Below are 21,592 nucleotides of genomic sequence, written 5' to 3'. Positions count from 1 at the left end.
TGCATAGAGATTTTGAGCTAGTTCCTTTGAACGTATGTTATCGTGACGCTTGCAGCCCTGCGCAGATATGCAAGGTTTATGTGTGAAAAAGATTAGAGGGCCAGAGTGTTAGCAAATTAATTAAGAACTTATAATACATAATAATGGCCGAATTGGTAAAAGACTGGCTGACAGACTATCAGCGGGCACGCCGTCAGCCAGCCGACGCCGAAGCATTTGTCGTCGAGCATGAAACAGATCCCGAAATCGCCGAAGCCATCTTCACCATATTCAGCGAGAGGCAACGTAACGAGGACTTGGTCCATGACATTTGCCAGCAACTGTTGGCCTTCTATCGCGCCCCGGAGGTGACTCTACACAAGTTTCCATTGCAATTCCTGCCCGTGCTAATCTACACATACCTGCATGCCGTCTCGGCAGGCGATAAAAAGGCATCCAGAGGAGTGGAAACGTTGCTCATCTGCATTTACAATGGCGAGGTGTCCACCGACGATGGCGGCCAGAAGGTTGTGGCCTTTCGCATGCCCATATTGGCCCAGGCGTCTGTCTATCACGAGTTGAAGAATCTACCCATGACAGACCTGCGACGCTGGGAGGAGAACTGCAATCGCGAGGTCAAATGGGGTCCACATTTGCGCATTGAGTCGATCAATGCTCAAAACAGAATGAGGATCATGACTGCTCTGCTCTTCTGCTACAACCAGCAGGTGAGCCTCACACAGAAATCGTCGTTGCTATATCTGTGCCGCGTCGCCTCGCAGCTGGTCAATCAGGGCTTCACCACCAAGTCGGGGCATGGACATCGCATGAGCTATGGGTGAGTGGCAAGACCTTGCTTGATCACAACTCTTACCCTTTCCCTATTTTCAGCTCCGATCCAACGACGGGCACGACATTCCCGAAACCTTCCGCGCCGCGCATTCCACTCTCCGCGTCCTTCCTTATCGAGCTGGTGCATGCGATTTACTATGCCATGTTCAATGGCTTTGGCACGGTAGCCATTCAAACACTGGAGGATATACATAATCGCGCCAGCTACGAAATGTTTACGGAGCTAATTATAGTTACAAACGCTGTGCGTAACTCGTTGCATGCCAATCCCTCGGGTCAGCCCAACGACGGGCCAATGGGTCTGAGTGTGGCGTTGACGCCGGCCACGACAACCGTGACGACGTCTGTATCCAAATCGATGATAACAAACGCTTCATTCCGAACGAAAAAGCTGCCCGATGACATTCCCATACAGGCGCAAGATCTCACAATACCTCAGGCGCCGCAGCAGCTGGCGAGCGTTACGGAGGAGACGGAGCCGGGCGCCAAGGAATCGCCCTCAGCCAAGGAGAGCAGCAGTGGCGGCACACGAACCTCCATTATCAGGCCCAGCATGGAGGGCATCAAAGCTCAGGCACACAAAGCGCTCGGCTTCAAGAAATCCAAGGACAAGGAGAAGGAGAAAGAGAAGGACAAGGAACCGCCAAAACCACCGCAACGGAAATTCGATAAGCATACGCAGCGGAATTCACTGCTGCAGCTACAGTCAGACAGTGGATTGGATTACGACAAGAGTCCGTTGAGTGTGAGCAAGTCGAAGACCTACGATGCCGTTGGAGAGCCCCAATCCACCGATCTGCTGCCCATGCAGACGCTCTCGCTGATCAACGAGAATGGCAGCAACAGCTTTAGCATCGATAGCGACTTAAATGACGGCATCGCCACTCTGCCTGTGGCTGTTTCGTTGAACAGCAATACAACTTCCATAACGAGCACTGACATGCTGACCAAGAGCTTTGAGTCGAGCGTAGAGCTGACCCCGCTGGGTCACAGTAACAGCAACGGGGCCAAGCTAACCGAGCATGGCCTCGATTAACTTGGGCAATTCAACTAACCACTTATAGCCAAATTCAAATTTATTATATTCGTTACCTCCTTGGTATTAACTTACGAACAAACCAAACAGAAACTATTTGGAGGCCTGTAAAATGTAATTCAGATATACTTAAAGAAGGAAGCAGAGAGAGGGACAGAGATAGAGAGGGGTTATTATATTTGTTGATTATTGTCACACTAAGTTGTTCGTATTGTAATCTAATTGTCGCTAAAACAAATTAATGTACATTACCAGTTTATGTAATTTTCGTTTTAGACCTAAGCACAGACATACCCGTACTACACAAATATTTATATATATATATATATGAATTCATATATACAAATAGCCAAGTTACCATGTTGTCCAGCAAATATATGCTAAACAATAGCATTTTATAATGAATTTAATAGTGCAACTAACTAAAGCAAATCTGTCGAATTGTAACTAACTTAGTATAAAGGTATGATGGTTTTAAGATAACGTATATATGTATGTCTTAAAGTGTGTAAATAGATATTAATTGCATGCCAAGTTCTGATCAGGCATATATATATATAAATATATATATGTACCTTAAAAGTGTTACACACATATATATATACGACACACACATATACACTTGTAAGCCTAACATATACAATAAATATTTATTGAACGTTGACCCACAAAAAAATGTTATTGAAAATTGATTTAAATTATTCATTCAAAATTGAAAACTTGAAATTGATTTGAAATTTCGAAATATCAGCTGTACATACAGAAATTGATTGCAAATTGAGTAACATAATTAAATAGAATAATTAAATCTACAAAAATTAATGTAAAGAAATAACTGTGTACCTCAACATTCTCTAGGCATGTTAGCTATAATTATCATTACCTGTCGGAGCGCTTGCGGAATTTGGCCTGAAGGAAAATCCGCGGCACATCGATGCCCTCCTTGAGATTAAGGGTGCGTCGATGCACATAGTTGTTGTCTAGCACGTCGAAGCCGTTTTGACTAAAGATCTCCGACAGCTCTTCTTGGGCAAAATAATAGCTGCGAGTGCCGTCCTGTCGCATATAAAAGTTTTCGCTGATCTTATGACCCGGCTTAAAGCGTAGCTGAGCCATGTCGTATAGACCATAGTCGCGAAACAGCACTAATCCACCAGGCTTTAGTAATTGCCATAGATTCCTGACGACATCAACGAATTTGTCAGGATGTATGGCGGAGAGCACAAAGATCATGGTGCAGACATCGAGGCTTGCTGCTTCGATGTGCTCATGCACCTGTTGCGTTGTTATGTCGCACTGGAAGGCGGTTATATGGTTTGTGTCGTACAGAGGATTTGCTCGCACAAAGTCCACGGCACGTGGTGAGAAGTCGCAGGCATAGAAATAGAAACCGTGCTCACTGGTCTGTTCCTTGAGCTGCTCCTCCAGTAGGGGAAAGACCAGATTGCCAACGCCGCAGCCCACCTCTAAGAGCCTACGTCTCTCTCCTTTATACTCCTCCGCCAGCAGCTCCTGGAACTCTTTAGTTGTCCAATGGCGATCCTTAAAGAAACGTGTTTCATTTCTCTTATAGAATAAATCCCAATGCCGCTGCGCATCGATCTCCAATTTATTCGCCTTGAATTCGGGCACCAAACGTTTGTTTTGCTCCTCCAGCTTATTTAGCTCGTCAGCGGAAAGCTCTTTGGTGCGCGTAGTAAATATATCCTCCTCCATTTAATTTAGATATTAAGCGAATTCCATATCAACAAATCAGTTCGGCTGTAAGTGTTAATTGATGTATAAGGTAGCACATTGAATGAACGAACGATAACATGTACATGTGCAAGGCTAACATTTTATTTGTGATGTCAGCATCTTTTAATAAAAATAATCGAGCAATCGAAAATACTAACAATGCGAAAATATATGCATTTGGTTTATTTTTCAGTATTGATTTATTATCGAAAATACCAAAACAAAATTAGATTTTTTTTGTATTTATTAATTATGCCCGCGCATTTAAAATGAAAACTCAGCTTTTATATTACAGGTAAACATGTGATTTCTTTATTGCGCCGAGTTCTTTAAATCATTATTAATGAATAACTCAATTTATACATATGTGTAGTATTATAAAGAATATAACAAATAACAAAAGTGTAAGGCAAAATACCAATCCAGATATTGGTATTGGATTGCTTTGGTCTTTGGTTTTTTTATTGTTGATTGTGGGTGTGGAAACTATCTGCCCATTATGGTTGGCTCATCGGCCATGGCAACTTCATCATTGGGCGCCTTGGCGCCTTTCTTCTTACCTGAATACCAGAGGAACATGACACCGCATAAAATATTAACTACGAACGTGAACCAGGCCAGGTAAACGCCATAGCCATATCTATAAGTAAGGAGGTTTAATTATTAAAAAGTGTTTCATTTTTCCTTTGAGGACTAACTTACGTTAATTCCGCACCATCCGGATAGGCATAGAACAAATTCTCTTTTGTGTAGTCGATTGAAGAGAACAGCACCTGCAGCACTACAAGCGCTGTGGATGCCGCCACTAGGTGTATGCCACCTGCCAATCGCTTGAACATGTAACGCGGATTCATAAACGTATAGAAGGAGAAGACCGCGCCCAGACTCATGACGAACAACGTGATGCAGGCAAAGGAAGCTTGCGTACGGATGTAATCTGCAATGGCGTACCAAGACACTACCAAATAAAAACTGTTGCGATTATAAATGTGTGTGTGTGTGTGCGTGGATGCATGCTTAGCTTCGAGAACTTTTTGTTGGGCGCGTCCATGCTGAACTACTCGACCCAATAAATTACATGCCAACAAAAATGCAACATTTTACATGAGTGTGGCATATCCTTTTACTCATTTTTATTAAATCTTTCTCGGTAGAGAGAGCAGACTTGCTTTGTTCAAGAGAGCAGCGAAAATCAGCAACAAAAGTAAATGGCCTACGAAGAGCTAAAATTAGCGACTATCTCGCTCGATCGCACTAGGCTAATGTTAGTCACGTACCGTTACAATTGGGAGCACAAGAGAATTTAAGTGAGAGCAAGCTCAAGATGGCGTATTATGAGAGCCGATGAAAGAAGCGTGCGTCTCGCTCGATGGCAAGAAAACAATGGACATGAGAAAATGAAAATGAATTGTTAATGCTCTTACATACCCATTAATTCATCATCGAAGCCAGGCTCACTGCGTAGGGTATTTGAATTGGGAAACATGTCGATGTATTTGCAACGCGCTAAAGAACGAGGAATAGCATACTTATTATAGTTAAAAAAAATATTAATATGTATATTTACAGTAGGGTATATAGCTGTAGTAGGCGGTCTGCCCGGCCTTCTTGGGTGGCAATGGCGGCACCAAAAGCAAAATCACGCGCTCGTCGTTTAACACAAAGGCGGGTATACCAATGTCCCTGATGTACGTGCCCAGCAGTCGAACCACCAATGGATAATCCGTCCAATTGCTGAATATGGCCTGCTGTGCCATCTCCGGTATTACATAGTAGGACCAGGTGTTGTTGTATTTAACACGCTGCAGCGCTGAGCCGAAGGTGCGCCGCTTGATTATCCCATTCACATCCAGCGGGTCGATGGGAATGGGCTTCAGGCTAGTCGCATTGAATTCATGCTGATTCGCTTCCGTCGACATGACCAGCTTGTGGAAAGCGCTGCGAAACATTTGGAAGTCCTCCTCCTCACCTCGCGCCCAATGGGCGAACATGCGCCGACGCGCCGGCTCCGTAAAGTTGTCCGAGCCATCCAGTTTGTCCTGAGCAAAGTTTCGAATGAACTCCATGTGACTCAAGTTGCGTTTGGCATCGTTGATATACGACTGCGAGGTGTACGACATGGAGCTAAAGTTTCGCACCACCTGCGCATTGCTTAGCGCATTCGGCACGATCGTATTACGGCAGTGGCGCCACAATCCCGAATGCGAGTTGATGAAGAAGCGGCGCGATTCGGGTATGAAAATGCCTAGTAATGGGGACAAGGGAACGATATTCAGTTGAGTCTCTACTCAAAGGTACTCAAATCGCTTGCTACGCACCTTCTTTCCCTGATATGATGATCCAATGGTCCGTTGCTATCGCCACTATCCACACAATCAGCGAAACGACCATCAGCAGGCTGCAGCCGAGCAGCACACGGCGCTGGAACATGTAGGCCTCCATCAAGGGACGTCTGGCCTCATCCCGACCAATTGTCGAGGTGGATATGTCGCGCTTCATCTTTGTTGTCTGAGCTTTGAACGTCCGGCGGTGCGCGTCTGTCTTACGGGCTCAGCAAATGTTTGCGGGCGTCACCGGGCGATACCAATGGGAAATCCACACGCACATGGGACAGGGCACGTTCCTACGTACAAAATGCCAGAGAACAAAATTGTGGAAAAATATTCATTAAAATAAATGAAGAGAAATAATTGTTCCTGCTTAAGCAAAATGAAGTCACGTTGCGTATTCGCAGCGTAGGACAACAAGCTGTGTATAGAGGTGTACTTGTGTGTGTATGTGATAGTGTTTATAGATTATACTGTATATATATAAATATTCATAAACGTATATATGCATGTATGTACATATGTATATTCTGTGTGAGCCTCTAAATAGTCCTATACGAGGCGATACGATTGCTTGTATATGTAATATGTACATACATATGTATATGTATGTGCGAGCGTATGTTTGTTTGTGTCATAATTATAATTCAGCAGGTGTTTTCGCATGGGAATTTACGCCAAAAAAAATAGATTTTTATTTATATTTCATTTAGATTTCTTTATATGCTCGTTGGCAAATGTGAAAAACGGAGCATATTAGCTTTTGTACAATCGTTAAATTCTAGAGTAAAGAAATATATATTTATAAAGTGTAAGGATATTATAACTACGTTTATTTGGGACTTGGCAAATCAGCAGAAATTGTTTATTCACTTCTAAAACTAAAAACATTTCAAAAGTTGTTATAAAATTCAACTGCAATTTAAATGCTTAACGAGCATTGTGCAGACAGCTAAATCCGTTTAATAGCTCGAATCAGATCGTCTGAATTATTTTTGGCTCGCCAGATATTTAAAAGAACATATTTCATGCACATTTGTCTGTCGTTTTAGGCCTTTTTGGAGAATTTATACGATTATTTATTTATTTATTATATTTACATGTTGTTTTTTGGCTGTCGTCGCGTTGGCAACAAAAAAACAATGAAAAAGAAGAAGACGTAGAAGCCATTTCATTAATTTCTGTCAGAAATAAAGCAAATTAGTGAAGACATTTACAAACAGCAAAAAGAGAAAAAATTGAAATATATATTTTATGCTTTCTTTAAAAATAATAAAATTTCTTGAGAATTTCTTTGAAATTGAACATACATATATACATATTATATATATGTATACTATATATGCATAAGTGGCAAATATTTTGGCGAGGAATTAGTTGCGCCCCAGCGCGTGGGTGTGGGCGTGTGCGTGTGCAAGTGTCATCTGCCCAAAAGTACTTTTACTGCGAGTCAAACATATACAAATATCATATAGATACATAATAGTCATATACATCATATATATGTATGTATGTGATATATAGCAGACACATTTATCATTAAAATGCTTTGTTCGTCAACATTGGGAATTTGTATATTTTGTATGGATCATAAAAATGTGAAAATTCTGTTTTGGGAAAACCCGCAGCAATTTGCAAATGCACACAAACACATGTACATAGACACACATATATATATATTTATTAAATTAATGATATTCATTAGTAAAAATATTAAGTTTAATGATTTTATTTTAAATTCTCATTTCATTTATGGTTGCTTTCATCTTTTATTGTTGTTGTTGTGGTGTTGCATACAACTTCCGTGTTGTATTTATAGACAACGTATATATAGATAGACACATACATATGCAATCGTATTGTTGCAGTTGGGAGTTGCATGTGCGTCATGAAGCCGCCAACTGCGTCATTTGCCAACATTTAAAAGAGAGACAAAAACAAACAGCACAAAAATAGGGAAAATCTCCTAAGTGTTTAGAGTTCTTAAGCAAACACCCGCTGGCTGTACCCTATTACAGATGTATATTGCAGGGTATATTGCTTCAAAGCATATGTATGTAACAAGCTGCAAAAGCTGTAAGCCTTCAATTTTCAATAATAATAGTTGAGTAGGTCTGGTCGACTTATAACTATTGCCAGTATACATAACACTTAATATGTAAATAATTAATATAGTCATCATTTTTGATAAATTAACATATGAACATAGAATTTAACTCTGGAAAAGAGTAATTTCTTCGTTAGTTATCATTAAAAAGCAAAATAACACTCATTATTGTGCATAGGAAGAAATACACAGAAACGCTCAAAAGCTGAGCGCCATTTTGATCAAGTGTAAAAATTACCTCCGAAAAAAGTCCCTCTTCTAAAAGCGAGCATTAAGGCAAGCGCAGAAGAGAGCTCATTGCAGCGCTAAGGAGCATTAAGCTTACTCAGAGAAGCTGAGCTGAGCGCCATATTGATCTAATGCAGAACTAACTCAGTAAATGTCTCAAAAATTCATAGGCAGAGCAAGTGAGCAATAAAACTAACTCAGAAAATGGCTCACTCAAACGAATAAATAAACTTACGCAGAGCAAGGCTCCGCTGGGCTGAGCTGCATTTTTGAAGAGTGTAAAATTAAGCTGAGTGCAAAGCTGCGTCAAGGAGAATACACTTACACTCACAGAGACGATTGAAACGAACTCAAAGAGGGCCTACTTGATCGAGAGCGAGGCTCGTGTTTGAGTGAGTGCGTTGCCTATATAAGGGCGCACCTGGGCGGATTTTGTCAGTCGTCTTCCTAACCCACCTGGTGGTCAGTCGCAGTGCGGTGAAACAGTGGCAAATCTACATACATATTGTAAATAATTTACACACTGTTTTGTTAATAATAATAAATGTTTCAAATATATTTAGTGAAATATTGTTTATTCAATATTTTTTATTGTATAGCCAAAAATTTAATTATTTTATAATAATAAATTTTTGTTATATTTTGTTAATGTTGTTTTTTTTTTATTTTATTTATATATTTATTTTATTTATATTATTATTTTATTTATATTATTATTTTATTTATTTTATTTTTTATTTATATTATTATTTTATTTATATTATTATTTTATTTATATTATTATTTTATTTACATTATTATTTTATTTAAATTATTATTTTATTTGTTTTATTTTTATTTTTATTTTAGTTAGTTATATATCTGGCAGCTATTTGAACAATCGATAATCATTCGAATGAACTTAATTATTGTGTATAATTTAATGCTGCTGTAACATTATTATAATTATTAAATTCTTTGATAATATGAATAATAGAAATAGCACATTGGCGTTGCCTGCAGGCTATCACAAAGTCGTCCATCGCTTGTTTTTCTCTGTCGCTCTTACGTTTATTGTTAAATTTATTTTATTTTTTTAGTATCCCCATTTGTTTTAAACAAAATCCGTCTTAAATATTTTGTTTTCGTATTTTTAGACCGAATTGTACAGTTATCATCAGGCTGCGTCTACATATTCAAATTCCTGACGCCTAGGTAGAGGTGTGTGTGTGTGCGCATATATAAATACATACATATGCACAAAATATTTATATATAAATAAATATATATCCATTTAACTGAACCAACCTGAAAACTGACCGCACGACAAATTTCTGAAGAACGTAATTTTTCAACAATTTTTTCATTGTCTTTTATTTGCCGTGTATATATGTATGTATATCTATTTATACTCGTTCACAAAGCGACAACAAGTAGAGCATATTGGTTTTAGCGCAATGTCTGTCTAGCTGTTCAGCTGCTCAACTGGAAATTAAGTATAGTTTATCGTAGGTGCATGTAGAGAGATCTGGCGTTGTCCAAAACAGGACTATTGTATTAGAGGTAAAGCGTTGGAATTTCATATATGTATGTATATCACAGCCAAGTATTAAAAATTCATAAATATATATAAACTTGGGATATTACCGATCGGAAAAAAGTGTTTGTTGTATTTGAGCTAGTATCCATACATAGATTTCTGTTTTTACTTTCTCTTTAGATTGTGCTAATATATATTTGTATATACATATCTTAAATAACCGCCTCTCAGTTTATATATTTATATTATGTACAATATATACACATGCATATGTACTTATATTCATATCCATCTCATGTTATATATGTATATATGTATTTAAATATATTTGCGTGTATTGTATATTGTATGGTTCATCTATTGTATGTAGCCCGGTAGATCCAAATAAACAATATTTTTGACAGTTGTATTATTAGAATCACTAGGTTTTACTCAACTACGCCTTGAGATATGTTTGTTTTGGTGAATTCAAAATATCAAGTATAAGTAGAATATTGAGTTTCAAAATGCGAGAGTTGCAAGTTAAATTGGAATTCAGTTTACATATTTTAAGAATTTTGAACGTGCATTAAGCAGTCGACGATGCCCCACTTGAAAGTTTTTACTTTGCTTTCGATTGACAGTTTTGACATGGGAATTTTTTTAGATGCATATATATAAGATATATATGTCTATATAATATATATATATAACACACGCGCATAACAAAAATATTTAGCCTAAATCTAAAATAAAATAAAAAACCTAGTCAAATTTATATATATGTATTATGCAAACAACAAATGTTGTGAATGTCTTAAACAATTTTTAGTGCGATTTTCGTATTATTTTTAAGTTTATTAGTTTAACAGTTGGTGCATAAATTAATTCTCAATTTGATTTTGATTTGTTTTGGTTTTTCTGTTATGCGTTTTTTTTTTATTTTTGATTTATGATTATATAAGTGCAGGCAGACACTTGTTTCAAATATTTAGATTAAATGCAACATTGTTTACCATTAAAACTTTCGAACTTGCAACTGAATTTTTATAGTTGACGTCGATTTGAATGCGAATGCGTTTCTTTTTATTGCTTCAGTTTTTGTTTATATTGACGAACGAAATTTGTGATTTTCTTTCCTTTTCTTTTTACGCGCCTTTTACTAATTAAAATAAATAAATATATTTTTGGGTTTGAGCGAATTTAAACAACACAATTTAAATCGAAGCGAAACCGTCGAAATATCTCGCGACTGCTGCGGCGGCTGTTGCTGCTGCTGCTGGTGCTGGTGCTGCTGCTGCTGCTTCGAGGCACAGGCACTGCCACAGACTGACTGACTGCGACTACATAGAGGCAAGAGTAAAGGCAATGCCATCGCCAGTGGTTGCCCCAACAAAAACAAAAGCCAAAGGAGCTCTGCCATTGTTCGCTTTAGATTTAGCTTTAGCCCGCCGGCGTTGATTTGCGAGCGCACAAAGTTTTCTGCGGCTCGCAACATAAACATAATTGCGGGCGTGCTAGGAAGAGAGCCACACACATACACACACACGAACGCGAGCAAAGACATATGTGTGTACATTAGGCAGGGGTATATAAATAAATTTACATATATAACATATGTATGCATATGTATATATAGCAACCGTATCGTGAAAGCCAAGCAGTGCATGGCCACCTGCAGCAGGCGCTAGTTGGCTAGCTGGCAGGCTGCCTGGCTGATTGTCTAACTAGTTCAGTGGACGAAGGGCTAGCCAAATAGCTGACTGGCATAATGTGTAGCTGAATGGCTAGCTTGCTGTGTGTCTGGCTGAATGGCTGGCTGCATGACTTGCAGATTTACTTGGCTAGGCGGCCAGCTGAAAGCTGATCGACTAAGAGGTAACTAAAGGCATACTGAGACTTGCTGAATTACTGGGAGATCAGCTGAATTTCCACAAGACTTAAGTACTGAAGGGCTAGCTGAATTATTATAAAATTACTGAGAGAGTTCTGAATTACTGATAAAATGGATAAATTGCTGATTGACTAGCTTAATTGCTGAGAATGGCTGAAGTTCTGTGAAACGGGCTGAATGAGAACCTGATTTTTTTATAGATTGGCTGAATTTCTGTAAAATAGGCTGATAGATTGCTAAATTTTTAAGACAACTGAGCTACTTTAAGACGGGCTGAATTGGTTAAAAGCTGAATCAATCGGTAGTTGTATTGTATTGTATGTCTTAAAGGTCTAGTTTGGCAGATTAGACATAAATGAGATAAATGCACTGAATAGCCCTCTAGCTAGTTGCCTGACTGAATAATCGATTGGCTTGTCTGCTTCACAAAATAGCTCATAATGTACCTAGTTGCCTAGCTGCTGAGTATAGGGCTGAATTGCTGAATGGAAAAGCATACTAGCTAGCTGACCAAGGTTGACTGCTGACTGTTAGACTGTCTGGCTGGTTCAATGACTGAACTGGACGGAGAGATTAAGTGGGCAGCTGGCTAGCTGAATTGCTGTGTAGCAAGCGAATCCCCAAGACCTAGTCGTGAAGCTCTGCGTCATCGTTTCTTAATTGCGCCATTAAATCAGAAAAAAAAGAGCCAGCAGGCACACTCTATTCAGCAATATCTTTGTGTGTGAGTGTGTGCGTGCGTAAAATTAGAAATTAATGTATTTAGGCATCTTCGCTCTTTTTATAATGCTGCAGAGCCATGGGCAGCTATTTATATAATATATGTATGTGTACAAATCGTACAGCCCGCCAGTCAGCATGCCAACGCACACGCTCGCTCGCTCGCATTCGCCATTAAACGTTGACAACGACTTTATGAATGCTGTTCGTTCTTCTTATATTCATTTCGTTCTTTCTGTTAATTTTATTATTATTTTTTTTTTTTGTTAGGTTTTTTGGCATACCATTTAGCGCATCATTCAAAAGCCAAATGTGGATGACGTCGTGCCACTTGTTCGTGCTTATTTGGCTCAGATTCTACTGCTTTCTGTCTGTGATGCGCAGTGCACCCAAATCTAAATTCAATTCGCTGAGCAAATCATTTGGAGCAGCGCCTTGAAGTGTCAACTGGGCTATCACCTGTTGAGCCTCTGGGCACTTAAAGCAGGCATTGCGTATGGCCAAAATGCTCCACTCGCGCATCACTAGAATGAGAATAAGAGAAGCGTTTATTTCATTTCCCATCGATCACATCTCAGGAATCGATACTCCCTCACACAACACTTACAAGGATTTCGCGCATCCATGACTGTGCATTCGAGCAGCGCTGGCAGCAGCTGAGTATCGAGACAGTATCCCCTGTTGGCCACGTTCTCATACAACAAATTGGCTGTGCAGCGAACAAGCAAGGTTTTTAACTCAAAGGAGACTCTCGTCTCATAGTCTGCATCGATTTTAGAGCTAAGCGCCACTTCCTCCAGTTTTGTCATGGGTTTATCAAGGCAGCTGTCCGGCTCCTTGCCAGCTGCAATTACGCAGCGTAGCAGGCTGCTCACGTTTATGAACAGCGACTGATCGGCTGCATATGTTTTGGCATATTTTTCTGAGCCGCTGGCGCTTGCTATGATACGCAGCAGTGTGTGTACTTCGCGTGGATGCAGCTGGTGCCTCAGCTTAATTGTTTCACGTAATATACAATCGGATTTCAAACGGAACTCCTTGGCAAAAAATTGCAACAATATGTTGTTGATTTCACCGTTTGGACTGTCCTCTCGCAGATAATGGGCGACATAGTCAAGAAAGCCTATACGCTCCTCGACAGACTTCAGGCGTTGATAGCACTGCACACAACTGCGTCCATCCTTTACAATAAACTGTTCCATCAAGAAATGCAAATATTCAAAATTATAATCCGTTTGCGTTTCAATGACGGCCAGCCACAGCTTCACACACGTTTCAAATACTAGCTGATCTCCAGGCAAACGTGCGCCCATATATACATTATACATAATCATGAGCAGCACATTATTTGAGCTGCCCAATGGAGCTATCGCTGCTTGTTCTGCAATTTGGGGTCCATGTGCTTGCCAAATTGCTTCCTGGGACTCTTCATTATTAACTACGCTATTGGCCAGTACTTGTAGAGTTAATATATGCAGTGTGCGTTGCTCTGTTCGCATAGTTGGGTTAAATACAACATCTCTAACAAACCTCGCAAATTCTGCATTTGTTGCCAATGTGCGTTGACTTTCCGGGCTTTGGGTCAGTAGCAAGCGCAAGTTTTTTAATAATGTCGTAATTTCAGCAACATTTTCAGTTATGCTTAATTTCAATATTTGCTCTAGTACTTCGCTGGTTTCCTTATGCTATAAAAAACGTTAAATCGGTTAAATAAACATGCAAATCAAAATATTTATTTTTTACCGGCTCCACATGTGCCATATTTGTATTAGTGCCAATCAGAACTGTCAAATAACCGATGAAACAGTATCGATAGCAACTGTTACAATATAAAGATTTTTGTATTCGTCAAACAGTCCGAATGAACAATTGTTAAATTAAATTACTTTTTATTAATTATCCAACAAAATCAGCATGATATAGTACAACTCTTACTTTTATATGATCGATCTTAGGTAATAAAACAGATAAATGTTATATGTTAATTGTTATCAGTGTATCGAGTATCTAGCCGGTTAACAGCACTGTTAAATGACACGCATTTCTGAGCTTTAGGTTAACAGCTATAGTAAATTATTTGCACATTTAGCTTGCCTGCTAATACAAATTTTGGTTTTATTTGTCAATATCAGGAAAAGAATTCTAACAAAATTTTAAATTGTTAAGATTTGGCCATTAAGCAATTTTTGGTTCTGTTAATAACATTAAAGCGAAATGTAAAACTAACAGCCGGACGAGAAAACAGCAAATGGCAAAAAATAAACAAAAGCAACAAAAATAAACATATATTTTGAAATAATTACAACATTGAAGCCAAGCTTTCGACTTGTAAATACATAACCTGGTGACTGATGCAAACAACATAACACCTCCAACATTATACGGCTGTGGCGTATTAGAACACAGAGAACAAATCAACGTGGACGGACAATAACCAAATCGAAATCCAGGCAAAAATTGAAACGGAACCTTAATTGTTTAACGAAATTGGAAATAAATCAAATCAACAACATTTTTATGTCAACCAGCTTTGTTGTACGTCGAACACAAGGCAAACACTTTATTTATTATATATATACACCGTAGCTTATGCAAAATTCTTGATACCTTCAATATATTATGCTTATTAATCGTGCGCTATGCCAAAGTTGGTTAACACAGGTGACGTAAGTAAGGATGTCCATAAAGGAGGCACAGCCACGCCCACATTTTAAATTCATAAATCTATGTTGTTATTTTAGTTATCGATTTCATATTGGAAATGGCGCAACACGTTTTCAAGCATGCCACCAGAGTTTCTATGTACAAAGATGCGGATCAGGTCAGCCGGTGCGTCATTTCCATGCACAGAAGGCCAGATGGAGTAGCATAAAGTCACCTGTCATCACACCTGCAGGCGATAGCGGCGGCCATGTGCCAATGAGCAATGTAATCAAGGCGATCGCATTTACCGGCGCAGTAAGTGAAATGCTCCATGCGCCGCTCTCTTCAATTATTTCTTATTGATTTGAACTTTTGTTTAGTTCAGCCTCGGTTGCTTTGCAGGTGCCACAATTGTTGAATACGAGAATACGCGTAGCATGATCCTCTCTAAGGCGAAACAGGCCCGATTCGGCTGGATGCAGAGTCGTTCGTTGGTAGACCGTGATAGCTGGTCGCAGTTAAAGAATGACATTAAACGTTTCTGGGACTCCCTGTCGCCCGGTGATAAAACCTTTGCGCCGCTCTTGGTTTGCAATCTGCTCGCATTTGGACTGTGGCGTGTTCCATCGATGCGGAATATGATGATGACATACTTCACATCGAATCCAGCAGCACGTAAATAACACACTTAACTGCTTTATTGGATTATCCAATTTAATTAGCTACTTTAACTCTGCAGGCATTGTGTGCTGGCCCATGTTCCTCTCCACATTCAGCCACTACTCGGTTATGCATATATTTGCCAATATGTATGTGCTGCATAGCTTTTCAAATGCTGCCGTCTTATCCATGGGCAAGGAGCAATTTATGGCCGTCTACCTCAGCGCTGGCGTCTTCTCCAGCTTGATGAGCGTGCTCTACAAAGCGGGAACGCGACAGCCCGGCATGTCACTAGGAGCGGTGCGTCTTATATAGATAATGACAAATAGTATTAGTAGAGGAATTTATTCATTTACATTTATTTAAAATCTCATCTATACTTTAGTCAGGTGCCATTATGACCGTCCTGGCCTACGTCTGTGCACAATACCCGGATACGCAATTGAGCATATTGTTCCTACCAACTGTCACGTTCTCTGCGGGAGCTGCAATCAAAGTTATCATGGGCATCGATTTTGCCGGCTGCGTCATGGGCTGGAAATTCTTTGATCATGCGGCACATTTAGGTGGAGCCCTGTTCGGCATGTGAGTAGTAACAAAAATAGCATTTGCTCCATTTAAAATTTCTAACCCCATCTTACCAATGTCTTTCAGCTTTTGGGCAAACTATGGCGCGCAGGTGTGGGCGAAACGCATTAGCTTACTAAATTACTATCACGAGCTGCGCCGAACGAAACAAAAATAATAATATAAACTTGGGTAATCAACCGAGGATCATCATCGTTCAGCTTTTGAGGCTCGTGTTATCATGTGTTAGGGCGTTCAATAAAATCCACAAATTATAAATTAAACAATTTCAATGTGATTGTTCTGACCGATTGCGCTGCAATCGTTGGCTGATCTCTTTACGCCTCTGCAGCAGCTTCTCCCGTAACTCTTGGAAATTCTCTCTTTCAGGTGCATAGGAAATGTGCAAAATACCTCCAAAAAACTGTTTTGCATCCAGTTGGCGTTTCGCACGTCGGGCGTGCTCTAGACGCTCAAATTGTGCCGCATAGACGTCTGTAAAGGCCTCCAATTCAACTGTAAACATCAGATACTATAGTTAAACTACATAATATAGAAATCTCTCTTAATCACTTCGTCCAGCCATTTCGCTGCTAACACAGCTGAAGGAACGCAGTTTCCCAAATTGTTGCAGTTTATTCTTGATTTCAGAGTGTAGATTGACCTTTGGCACACCAAAGATTAATATATGCCGCGACTCACTAGCAACCGTATATACCTACAAATTATTTATTAATTCTTTTATTTATTTTTATTTTTAATTCTGCTTTGCGTTTCCCTTACCTTTACAGCTTTAAGTTCGCGTCCTTGCCTATATTGCAGACGGGTTGTGCAATACGCTAGACGTTTATGATGTGATAAGGGAGTTTCTTCCATACTGATATTAATTAACTGAAGGTTAATTGTTAAATTTTATTAATAAATTAAAAACATTTCAAATGCCGCAGCTAAACTCTCCGTTGCTCAGCCGGTTTATCAAAGATATCCTAATCGGCGACTTTTACAACACTTCTTCATTTGCTGCTCGATATCGGCATTAATATTAATGTATCGAACTTATCTCTAAATATTCTCAAATTTTTATTAATATTGAAATAATAATTTTAAAAGGTGAAACCCCATTAGTTTTGTTAATCATTCACTATGTAACTGACCTATGACTATTTATAATATTCTGCTTTTAGCGAACGAACCAAAAGCACTAATGTAGATGTAGATTATTATATATGTCATATTTATTTATTAAATTTTAATTCTAATATATTTTTAGTTAAGAACGGTTCAATAATAAAAGCTTTAAACTGCCCTCTGCTGCCACCTGTAGACCGACTTGATAGTTGTGTCGGAAAATATAAAATTGTGTGGTAATTTTCTAGCACTATTTTTTGCCATTCACTTGTTGTGTGCGCACAGCTGTTCAATTGGAGTGAACGCGGGAAAGGAAAACTGTACGCGAGAAATGCGCGCGCTGCTTATAAAGAAAAAGTGCTATTGCGCTGAATTCATTAACTTCTGAGCCATTGAACCATCTACAACTGAGTACACCAAAACTTAGTTAACGATCAAACTAGCTTTTATTTCGTGATTTAGTAAAAAATAAATCGAAGAACATGTCTCAATCTCAAGTAGCCGGCAAAGAAAACATTACGGACAACATGGAAAAGTTCTCGCTAAAGGTGACAAGACACGTTCTTATACAGTTTGTATATAATATATTTAATCATATGTATATGTACATGTGGCTATATTGGATGTCATTTGCATGTTATTTAAATCGATGCAAATTCATTTACGGCTATTTATAAATTCTTTCTCCTGTCTACATTGTTTTTTAATTTTTCTTTCTTTGTTTTTTTAAGCAGAGCCCAAGCAAGAAAATTCTGACGGAGAACGCCAACAACGTTCGCAAGATGTCGATCACCCCGGATGATAATGCCAAAGATCAAGCGAGCAGCAATGGTAAGACTGACCAATCTATAGTGGATAAGATTGCTGCGCCATTCGATCCCTCATTGGAGCCGCTGCTCAGAGAGAATCCGCGCCGATTTGTAATCTTTCCCATACAATATCATGATATCTGGCAGATGTACAAGAAGGTATGTATGTTCAACACATGTACACAAGTCGGTTTTGTTAGTGTTAGAGCCTGATGAAATAGGCGGGAAAATTTATGATAAAGCGCGGTAAAAAGTGCTCACGTCGCAGACGTGACTGATTGTTATAATAACATATAATATGTATGTTGTATGTGTATTTATATAATTACATTATTTTTAATCCCAATAAAAGGTTTTAATTTTTCTGCATGCATGTATTTACACATAGACGTTTGTATACATACTATGTTTAATATTTTGAATCTTTTTGGTTATTACCATATACATACATATACATATACATATTCACAACTCATTTATATAAATATACAAACGCCATATATCGGCTAACATACATACATATGTACATGCTCTGTGTGTACTTAGAGTACAGTTAGGCCGTCCCAGTTCTTTAGCATTCAATGTAAGGTAAACATGCAAGCATCAACTATCAAGAAACATGTATGTATGTATATAATGTATATGTATATAAACACATATATCAACATTTCATTTACTGGACTTTTAATAAAAACCTTTTTATACCCTGAACCCATTGAAAATGGGAAATCAGGGTATAATGGTTTTGTTAAAAGTATGTAACAGGCAGAAGGAGGCGTGGCAGACCCCACAAAGTATATATATTCTTGATCAGGGCGACAAGCTGAGTCGATTTGGCCCTGTCCGTCTGTCTGTCCGTCCGTCCGTCCGTCCGTCCGTCCGTCCGTCCGTATGTATGAACGCGTCGATCTCAGAAGATATAAGAGCTAGACACTTCAACTTTTTTTTTAAATGTCCGTACATATCACGCGCAGATCGAGTTTATCACTAAAAAACGATAACTCATTCCGATACTTTTTTATCGATAAAAAACCTTATCGAAGATCACTTTAAAAATTATATCTCCTACATCTTTCAAGCTAGAGTCTCCAAATTTAAAATGTATATTAAGACGCATGTCATACAATTTCGGTTTTTGTTAAAATTTACCCCCCACCCCTTAATCAACCCCCTCACCCTCATCTTTTTAAAAGTCATATATCGAATACTAGAGACTTGTGCTTCGGTATACACATACATTTTAACATTATGATTACATTCTGAAAGTTTCATTACGATCGTACGTCTAGAAATTAAATTATTCAACAAATAAGTTTTCATTATATTGCCAACACTGCAGCGCAACCCAAGCGCAATCGCCTGTATATGTGAGTGTGTGTATGTGCGTGTGTTTGTTTGTATGTGTATGTGTGTGTGTGTGTGCGTGTGTGTTTGCTAATTATTATTGAAATATCAGTTGCTTGTAGGGTTCAGGGGATCTCGTAGTCGAGCAGTCTCGACTAGAGCTTTCTTTCTTGTTTATATTATTTCTTCATCAATGCAATAAGTACTTACAAATGTGCATTGACATTTTTAGCAAAAGCTTGTTTCAAACCAAACCATTCAGCCAAATATGTACATTCTTCACTTATGGCTCCAGACCCATTTATTTGGAATTGCCTTAAACTACTTCAATGCTCATTAACAGCACAAATAATTATTTACCAAATGTAGCAATGAGTTAAGAAATAATTATATAATGTTAAATTATCTGGACTAATGAAAGTCGTATACCACTACTTCCATATATTATATTACATTTACTATGTATGGATATTCATCCATAGACACATACATACATATGTACATATCCATGAATACCTGCACACATGCTAACAATGTTACTCACTCACGCACTTGGACAAATACCTGTGCACATATTTATTTAACTAGATTGAATGATAAGCTATATGCATTCAATTAGAGCTCTATAAAAGATACCAACAATTGGGAAATTGCATTACGTTTTGTTGCATGCTATAGTAAGTACTAAAAATTTGCAATTTTCATTTCAACTTCAGGCCGAGGCCTCATTCTGGACTGTGGAGGAGGTGGATCTCTCCAAGGATTTGGCGGACTGGGCACGTTTAACTGATAACGAGCGTCACTTTATCTCGCATGTGCTCGCCTTCTTTGCCGCCTCCGATGGCATTGTTAATGAGAATCTGGTCGAGCGCTTCAGCCAGGAGGTGCAAATAACCGAAGCTCGTTGTTTCTATGGCTTTCAAATTGCCATGGAGAATGTGCACTCGGAGATGTACAGCGTGCTGATCGATACATATATTAGGGATCCACAGCAAAGGGATTATCTGTTCAATGCCATTGAAACAATGCCCGCTGTCAAGCGAAAGGCTGATTGGGCGCTCTCTTGGATTTCATCGAAGGCGGCGAACTTTGGCGAGAGAATTATCGCGTTTGCTGCCGTGGAGGGAATCTTCTTCAGCGGAAGCTTTGCCTCGATCTTTTGGCTGAAGAAGCGTGGTCTGATGCCAGGTCTGACGTTCTCCAATGAGTTGATCTCACGCGACGAGGGCTTGCATTGTGACTTTGCTGTCATGATGTTCCGGCATTTGGTGCAACGGCCCAGCCGGGAGCGTATCATCGAGATTATCTCGGATGCTGTTACCATTGAGCAAGAGTTTCTCACAGATGCTCTGCCCGTCAATTTGATTGGCATGAATTGTGCATTGATGTCCCAATATATTGAATTTGTGGCGGATCGTCTGCTGGTGGAACTCGGTGTTGGCAAAATCTACAATACGAAGAATCCATTCACCTTCATGGAGATGATCTCGCTGGATGGCAAAACTAACTTTTTCGAGAAGAAAGTTGGAGAATATCAACGTATGGGCGTTACGTCGAATCGGCTAGACAATGTGTTTACACTTGATGCGGATTTCTAAAATTACACTTCGCAATCCTCACAGCTGCTGGTTTCGGGTGTTATTTTTAGCTACTAAATGTTTTAATCATTAACCATCTTTTTTTTTTAGCATCTAAGCCTATATTTAAACATAACTACATGTGGACACAAAACTTAGCAAATCATTATTGTCATTCCTTTTCCAAAAAATCGCTAAAAATTACCTGACATTTAAAAAGCATTATATATTTTCTGACCTTTGTCAAATTATCATTGTACATAACATATTAAATAAACATTTATAGTATTTACATATTCAATTAGTTCACATTTAAGAAATGCGCGGGAAATTCAAAAAGTAATTGGCTTTACAAACAGTTGCTTTATATGCGTTACATTGAATATGAAGGGCTTACAAGGGCATTGTGGTGACCACATATTCATATGCATATGCATATATACATATGTATACAATCGACGGAAAATGTGAGTGGGTCTGTGAATA

The 21,592-nt window shown here is 38.9% G+C and overlaps 7 protein-coding genes across 9 annotated transcripts; 3 read left to right on the top strand and 4 right to left on the bottom strand.

Moving 5' to 3' along the window:
* The first annotated feature begins 143 nt into the window (after positions 1–143).
* On the top strand, positions 144–2,213 carry Hyccin (PI4KA lipid kinase complex subunit hyccin). The gene is made up of 2 exons (XM_018103977.3): positions 144–817; positions 871–2,213. The coding sequence occupies exons 1-2, from the start codon at positions 144–146 to the stop codon at positions 1,865–1,867; spliced, it is 1,671 nt and encodes a 556-aa protein (XP_017959466.1). The 3' UTR covers positions 1,868–2,213.
* LOC108653488 (tRNA N(3)-cytidine methyltransferase METTL6) lies at positions 2,038–3,737 on the bottom strand. The gene has a single exon (XM_018103996.3). The coding sequence runs from the start codon at positions 3,581–3,583 to the stop codon at positions 2,747–2,749; it is 837 nt and encodes a 278-aa protein (XP_017959485.1). The 5' UTR covers positions 3,584–3,737; the 3' UTR covers positions 2,038–2,746.
* Positions 3,738–3,886: 149 nt separating this feature from the next.
* On the bottom strand, positions 3,887–6,197 carry LOC108653481 (uncharacterized). Of its 2 annotated transcripts, none has more exons than XM_030384695.2 (5): positions 5,923–6,197; positions 5,172–5,849; positions 5,033–5,110; positions 4,307–4,562; positions 3,887–4,244 (listed from the first exon to the last, which is right to left on the bottom strand). In XM_030384695.2, the coding sequence occupies exons 1-5, from the start codon at positions 6,101–6,103 to the stop codon at positions 4,091–4,093; spliced, it is 1,347 nt and encodes a 448-aa protein (XP_030240555.1). In that variant the 5' UTR covers positions 6,104–6,197; the 3' UTR covers positions 3,887–4,090. The 2 variants fall into 2 exon arrangements, with proteins under 2 accessions (XP_030240555.1, XP_030240556.1); XM_030384696.2 differs by having other exon boundaries at positions 4,307–4,541.
* Positions 6,069–14,231, bottom strand: LOC108653482 (ataxin-10). Of its 2 annotated transcripts, XR_016196916.1 has the most exons (4): positions 14,122–14,231; positions 12,986–14,063; positions 12,663–12,902; positions 6,069–6,227 (listed from the first exon to the last, which is right to left on the bottom strand). XR_016196916.1 is itself a non-coding variant. In XM_089260877.1 (3 exons), the coding sequence occupies exons 1-3, from the start codon at positions 14,137–14,139 to the stop codon at positions 12,736–12,738; spliced, it is 1,263 nt and encodes a 420-aa protein (XP_089117003.1). In that variant the 5' UTR covers positions 14,140–14,231; the 3' UTR covers positions 10,888–12,735. The 2 variants fall into 2 exon arrangements, 1 of the variants encoding a protein (XP_089117003.1); XM_089260877.1 differs by lacking the exon at positions 6,069–6,227 and having other exon boundaries at positions 10,888–12,902.
* A 446-nt stretch (positions 14,232–14,677) lies between these two features.
* LOC108653494 (RNA-binding protein 48) lies at positions 14,678–17,239 on the bottom strand. The gene is made up of 3 exons (XM_018104003.3): positions 17,032–17,239; positions 16,822–16,966; positions 14,678–16,764 (listed from the first exon to the last, which is right to left on the bottom strand). Exons 1-3 carry the CDS (start codon positions 17,122–17,124, stop codon positions 16,538–16,540), a joined length of 465 nt encoding a protein of 154 aa, XP_017959492.1. The 5' UTR covers positions 17,125–17,239; the 3' UTR covers positions 14,678–16,537.
* rho-7 (rhomboid family intramembrane serine protease rho-7) lies at positions 14,848–16,535 on the top strand. The gene is made up of 6 exons (XM_018103990.3): positions 14,848–15,044; positions 15,120–15,336; positions 15,402–15,696; positions 15,761–15,981; positions 16,067–16,266; positions 16,336–16,535. The coding sequence occupies exons 1-6, from the start codon at positions 14,998–15,000 to the stop codon at positions 16,424–16,426; spliced, it is 1,071 nt and encodes a 356-aa protein (XP_017959479.1). The 5' UTR covers positions 14,848–14,997; the 3' UTR covers positions 16,427–16,535.
* Positions 17,240–17,654: 415 nt separating the features above from the next.
* Positions 17,655–21,402, top strand: RnrS (ribonucleoside-diphosphate reductase subunit M2). Its single transcript, XM_018103986.3, has 3 exons — positions 17,655–17,924; positions 18,111–18,344; positions 20,246–21,402. Exons 1-3 carry the CDS (start codon positions 17,859–17,861, stop codon positions 21,125–21,127), a joined length of 1,182 nt encoding a protein of 393 aa, XP_017959475.1. The 5' UTR covers positions 17,655–17,858; the 3' UTR covers positions 21,128–21,402.
* Positions 21,403–21,592: the final 190 nt, after the last annotated feature.

Source organism: Drosophila navojoa, chromosome 5 (genome assembly GCF_054131105.1).
Source record: "Drosophila navojoa isolate 15081-1374.11 chromosome 5, UAZ_NAV_1.0, whole genome shotgun sequence".
In the NCBI taxonomy this organism is placed as follows: Eukaryota; Metazoa; Arthropoda; class Insecta; order Diptera; family Drosophilidae; genus Drosophila; species Drosophila navojoa.
The sequence above is the reverse complement of the archived record's forward strand: the minus strand, read 5'-3'. Positions and strand labels throughout refer to the sequence as shown.

Bases quoted from the DNA above. Each gene is read 5' to 3' on its own strand.
- RnrS (XM_018103986.3), top strand. From the start codon at position 17,859: ATGTCTCAATCTCAAGTAGCCGGCAAAGAAAACATTACGGACAACATG. The intron at 17,925-18,110 runs GTGACAAGACAC...TTTTTTAAGCAG, and splicing joins TGGAAAAGTTCTCGCTAAAG to AGCCCAAGCAAGAAAATTCT. The intron at 18,345-20,245 runs GTATGTATGTTC...TTTCAACTTCAG, and splicing joins TCTGGCAGATGTACAAGAAG to GCCGAGGCCTCATTCTGGAC.
- LOC108653482 (XM_089260877.1), bottom strand. The intron at 12,903-12,985 runs GTAAGTGTTGTG...TTCTCATTCTAG, and splicing joins CATGGATGCGCGAAATCCTT to TGATGCGCGAGTGGAGCATT.
- rho-7 (XM_018103990.3), top strand. From the start codon at position 14,998: ATGCTTATTAATCGTGCGCTATGCCAAAGTTGGTTAACACAGGTGAC. The intron at 15,045-15,119 runs GTAAGTAAGGAT...TTGTTATTTTAG, and splicing joins AGTTGGTTAACACAGGTGAC to TTATCGATTTCATATTGGAA. The intron at 15,697-15,760 runs GTAAATAACACA...TTAACTCTGCAG, and splicing joins CACATCGAATCCAGCAGCAC to GCATTGTGTGCTGGCCCATG.
- Hyccin (XM_018103977.3), top strand. From the start codon at position 144: ATGGCCGAATTGGTAAAAGACTGGCTGACAGACTATCAGCGGGCACGC. The intron at 818-870 runs GTGAGTGGCAAG...CCCTATTTTCAG, and splicing joins GGACATCGCATGAGCTATGG to CTCCGATCCAACGACGGGCA.
- LOC108653481 (XM_030384695.2), bottom strand. From the start codon at position 6,103: ATGAAGCGCGACATATCCACCTCGACAATTGGTCGGGATGAGGCCAGA. The intron at 5,850-5,922 runs GTGCGTAGCAAG...CCCCATTACTAG, and splicing joins CATCATATCAGGGAAAGAAG to GCATTTTCATACCCGAATCG. The intron at 5,111-5,171 runs GTAAATATACAT...CTCGTTCTTTAG, and splicing joins CTACAGCTATATACCCTACT to CGCGTTGCAAATACATCGAC.
- LOC108653488 (XM_018103996.3), bottom strand. From the start codon at position 3,583: ATGGAGGAGGATATATTTACTACGCGCACCAAAGAGCTTTCCGCTGAC.
- LOC108653494 (XM_018104003.3), bottom strand. From the start codon at position 17,124: ATGGAAGAAACTCCCTTATCACATCATAAACGTCTAGCGTATTGCACA. The intron at 16,967-17,031 runs GTAAGGGAAACG...AATAATTTGTAG, and splicing joins GCGAACTTAAAGCTGTAAAG to GTATATACGGTTGCTAGTGA. The intron at 16,765-16,821 runs GTGATTAAGAGA...TGATGTTTACAG, and splicing joins CAGCGAAATGGCTGGACGAA to TTGAATTGGAGGCCTTTACA.